This window comes from Nestor notabilis, unplaced genomic scaffold, assembly GCF_000696875.1.
Source record: "Nestor notabilis isolate BGI_N333 unplaced genomic scaffold, ASM69687v1 scaffold14095, whole genome shotgun sequence".
In the NCBI taxonomy this organism is placed as follows: Eukaryota; Metazoa; Chordata; class Aves; order Psittaciformes; family Psittacidae; genus Nestor; species Nestor notabilis.
In genome coordinates this window covers 40993-46064 of record NW_009928004.1, presented here as the reverse complement: position 1 = coordinate 46064, position 5072 = coordinate 40993, and the positions used below count along the sequence as shown (strand labels likewise).

Here is a 5072-nt window from a genome sequence, read left to right as displayed (position 1 = left end):
GCATGAACACCATGGGGCGCAGCGTGTTGGGGTGCTGTGGGGGGAGGCGGGCACCACGGGGCGAGTCGTCAGTAATCCCTCACATCCCTTTCCTTGCAGTTACCTGGCCGAGCAGTGCTGGAATGGCGGTTTCGTCTACCTGATCATGTTGCGCCGCATCAAGCGCAAAGCCCCTCTTCCTCCCTCCAACGGCAACAACAGCAACAGCTGTGACCCCAAAGCCAAGCCCAGCCCCGAACCCAGCGACAGGGCTGCTCAAAATGGAAAAAGGACCAGGAAGTTTGGGGTCATCACCAGAACACCAGGCAGCAAGGACAGCAAAGAAAAGCTGGCCCCAGAGCACGGGAACGGGCACTGCACCCCGATGGAGGTGGAGGTTACTCAGCCAGAGACCTCAGAAGCAGAAAGCAACGGGGAAGAGCAGCTTCAGGGCACTGGGGGACAGTACCGGTGCCGGCTGTCAGATGGTGGTGTACCAGACATAGGTGACCAGTCTGCCCAGGTACGTCTGCATTGGGGTTTTCTAGAGAAGGAAGCATCGGGCGTGCAAGTGAATTGCCTCAGGCTGGGCCTCTCTGGGTGACAACCCATGCTGTAGCAGCACTGAGCCGTGAGATAGGGCCCAAAAATGGGGGCAGGAATGATTAGAGAGTTAAATAATAATGGTGAGAAACCTCTGTCATATTGCATCTGGGATGGAGCAGAACATCCTTACACCTCCGACGTGCCAGGGCCAGCCTCAGGATTTCTTTTGTTGAGACAACTGATGGCCTTACACCATCGGGGCAGGAGGTGTCAGTGGAAGATTGTCATTTTGTCTTTTGGGGCTTCATTTTGTCTGAGCTTGGTGGCACCTTAAAGCTCATGCTAACGCTGGAATTTCAGCTTCCCTTTTTCGTGCACCAGGCCACAGTGTTTCAAAACTTGCTTGGCCAGCGTTTGGGGACCACATGGAAGTTATTGTGAGTTTTTCTCTGAGTTGATGAGATGGACGATTTGTTAATGTTTGGGATGACAGTGGTATTGGGGCTTTCATTGCTTCTCTCTTCTTCCTAATGGAGATCTTGGGGGTTTGTTGCCTGGCTAGAATTGCAGCATTGCTGGATGGAGAAAAACATCCCGAGCCTTGATCAGGTTTCAGTATGCATCTATCACCAGAAAAGCTGTCTGCCAATCTTTCCAGAGACACTGATAGTATAAACAGATGAATGCTGCTTTACTAGGCTTGGGGCTTGCTGCAGCAGCTGGTTTTGGTTTTAAGACTTCAAAGCTGGTAACAGAGCAGTACAAGAGGACATCTCATCGCTAAATTCTGTTGAGAAAAGCACGAGTTTAAACGTGTCCTCTGAATTAGTGCTCCCCAATACTACTGCAGGGTGGTGGTGATGGTGGTTGTGAACTTAAGCAGATTTAATGTAAAGTACATTGGAGGGGCTAAAACCCATTTTAAAAAATGTGGGTCCTAAAGAAAGGTAATTGCGAAAATGTGCTCTTCCCATCAGGGAGACACATTGGATTTCGTGGAAAAGAAAGGGATGTTTGTGTATTGTTCTGCAAGCCTTGTAACTGTAGTCTTTCTGAAAGAATACATTACAAGTTTACATAAAGAAATTGTACAGTATTTTGAAAGCTCTGGTCCATATAAAAACTTCTTGAATCTGTTCTGAAGACACCTAATTAAACACATGTTATAAATGAAGATGATCAGAGTTTGTTTTGAGGAAGTGGAAAGCCTATATATATGCATCTGAAAAAGAAGCTCTTGATCCAGAGCCATCTCGTGCTAGTGGTACCTTCATGGTTTGGGTCATTTTGGTCTGAAGTAAATTGTTAAATTCAGAACATATATGTATCAATGTGAGCAATAAGTACATTTTTAATGCAAAGCACATACAAGGTGGCTTCATGAAATGTAAAAGTGTAGTTGAGTTGCTGGAAATTTAAGAACTATAATCTGTTCAGTTTTGGTGTATCTGTCATGGAGTCTGTTGGGAGGCACAGTCATTAAGTAAAATTGCTTCTCTCTCTTTCTTTTAATTCTCCCTGCTCCCTCTTAATACTTTATTTAGAAATATGACCTCTGTTTGTCAGTACATTTTCCTGACATATGGATGAGGAGAAATATGGATAGCTGGAACCTGAATAGCACGCCTTGCTCATCCTTTGCTTTTTAAGGGTGAGGGAACCTTTAGAAGCCCATCACTTCAGCATTTGTGGGGTAGTTGCTATCACACTAATGAGTGCCTTTATTCAGTTTCTTAATAAGTATTGAATAGTGACAGTGAAGAAAATTTTCAAAATAGAGTCTTGGTTTTTTTTTTTGTTTTTTTTTTTTTTTTTGTTTGTTTGTTTTTTTTTTAAAAAAGGAGCAAGGAATAAATACACTTGGGAGCCTCAAATCTCACTTCCAGCTCCATTTTCAAAGCGTGACCTGGCACTCAGGCATGTGAGATCCAGCCGTGTCAGGAGTCTTTTGAAAACAGCATCCAGGATGTCGTGTCAGAAGTTGTAGCCTCCTTCCAGACTTCAAAGCATGAGCCAAACTCCTTGCAGCCGCAGGATGAGTTATCTCCTCCCGAGCAGGGATGAGGTGCATTGGCAGGGCACCATCTCCATGGGGAAAGCAGCTCCATCCCCACTGCCCGCCCCATGCTCCTCATCTCCTCCGCACGTTGACTAATTGAATATCCAGGGCTGTCAGTCCCGTGCCTTTGAGGAGCACTATGTTTGCTTTGAGAGGACAAGAGCCAGCCTGCAGTGGAGCTGGAAGTGGCCAGCTTCAGGTGGGAGGAAAGGCTTGGAGAAGCTGCTCAGTGACCGGTGCAGGACTTCACTGTCCTTCCCACTGCTCCTTCCCTCTCCTCTGCCCCAGGACACAGAGTGGAGAATGACTGAAATTGGAACATGGAGTCCAAGAAAATACCTTTTTTTCTCCCTGTAGAAAGTAAGTTTGAAGCTGTAACCAAAACAGGGGAGAAGAGTTTGGACTGAATATGCGTATTTTCAGCCAGTGCTGTACTGAACCCAGCGGCCAGCTCGCAGCTGATGCCTTGGGGATGTTGGGAGTGCTTTTGAGGCATCTATGCGTCTTCAGCGTCATTTGTTTTAAGGGTTCCTCCTCTAACATGAGTTGGAGGAACGATTGTTCCCCCGTTTTCTGTGTGCTGCTAATAGCAGCAGTGCTAGGTTGTGAAATGAGAGGCGAAACAAACACTGTTTGTCAAGTAAACCAGTCAGGAGATTCCTGTGTTACTGGTTTGTGTGCATGTGTCAGAACCCTTCTTCAGGCTTGCTTTCATCTCCTGTATCTTGGTCTGTGCACTTGGCATTACTATCACTATGTATAAACAAATCTGCCAGGCTGTTTGCTGGTTTGTAACCCTCGGTAAATATTGTACCTGTCAATTAGCAGGCAGCGCTTAATGTTTACAGGTGGTTAAGTTATGCTGCAATATTTTTAGGATGAACCTAAGCGCCCTCTAAAATGTGGGGATTCAAAGCACAAGGTTGTATCTGCCTGTCATGAATATCTCAAAGTTCTGGAAAACTGCCCTTGCAGAGGACCCAAGCTGACTGCAGTGGGAGTTGTGGGCAGTGATTTAAGACTGGGCAACATCTGAGCTGGAGTAATGGTCCGTCACATCCTGGGAAGATAAGCTCAAATACAGAAATAAAAATTTACTTTTATTCAGTGGTCTGAGACGGCATATTTTTGTGGGCTGGTGATTATAAAAGCACAGATGAAAGAGGAATATGAGGAGGGGCTGCTGCAGTCAGCCAAAAAATGATGAAGAAAATGAGAAACTGAGGTTTCTTTGCAATATATCAGTTTTGTGATTTCTCTGTGTTTACCAGTAGGACAAAATCCCTTGGTTTAGTTCTGTGTCTCTACTGTGGTGGTTGTGGAAGAGCTGTGGACCACTCCCTTAGCTCTTCAGCCCCTAAGGAGCACCTAGAGGTGGCCAGACACCTCTGGCACAGGCAGGGATCAGAAGCAGGACTGTGAAGGTTGCAAGGACTAGGGTTTTGGGTCTGGGGGTTGGGAGTGTAGTTCTCAAAGAGGACTTGAACTATTCCAGATCTGGCTGGCGTGACAAGAGACTTTCATTGATGAAGCCAGAAGAAGTTTGGCTGGAGATGAAGTGTACCTGAGCAGACCAGCCACCTTTGCTTCCTCCAGCCTCAGCAGGATGCTCTGAAATGCCATTAAAACACCGACTGTTAAAAGCAAAACCAAGACTCCTACAGAACCCTCTTGCTTCTGTATAAGCATCTGGATTACTAAGGGATTTGAAATCCAGATCCAAATTTAGCAGTCACCAGGGGAAACTGTAAAGGAGATAGGGCAGTGTGAAAATGTTTTAATAGTGAAGGGAGGAGGGTGACAGAGGCTGGGGGTCTGCATTTGGACATTTCGTCACTGGGAGAAATACGTGGCATGGGAGGAGTGCAGGTTGTGCAGCAGGTCTCCTGGGCTGGTGGTAACACTGCAGTGTGGGGATGTGGTGAGATGCCTTTCCAGGGTGGAAACCAGTCCGCATCTGATGGCCCCATGAGGTGTATCTGGTGTTTCTCTCAAGTTGGTGTACCATCTACTAAAAGAAGGGAGGGGGCAAGACAAGAGGATATTAATGCCTAGCTAGCATTCCTAGCCAGCTTTGCTATCTTACAGACCAGCTAAATGCAGCTTATGTAGACCACAACCCTCTTCAGGCTCATGAGTGTGTACACAAGTGTATACAGATGTGCATGTATTTAAAAAACTGGCCAGCACTTGTTTTTGTATTGCTGCAACTGCAGGGCAGTTGGCTTCATTTTATCAGGGACTTTCTTCCTTTTTTGGGCCCATTATTGCTTTCTTACTAAGATGGCACATCTTGGGCAAGGATGAACACTTTTGAATTGCATTTTGCCTTGTAGTTAGGAAAACCACTGGTACATGCCGGCGATGTATTTTGGTTAATGGAAAATGTTCCCTATCTTGCCAGGTGGAATTGTAGGATCACAGACTGGTTTGGGTTGGAAGGGACCTTGAAGCCCATCGAGTTCACACCACCTGCCACAGGCGGGGG

The 5072-nt window shown here is 46.3% G+C and overlaps 1 protein-coding gene across 1 annotated transcript in view; it reads left to right on the top strand.

Annotated features, from left to right (window-relative positions):
- Positions 1–340: 340 nt before the first annotated feature.
- LOC104405574 (PDZ domain-containing protein 2-like) overlaps positions 341–5072 on the top strand; it is a 16410-nt gene continuing 11678 nt past the window's right edge. The window contains exon 1 of the mRNA XM_010014317.1: positions 341–502. Coding sequence (XP_010012619.1) covers positions 365–502 — 138 coding nt within the window. The 5' untranslated portion in view covers positions 341–364. The remainder of the gene's footprint in view (positions 503–5072) is intronic.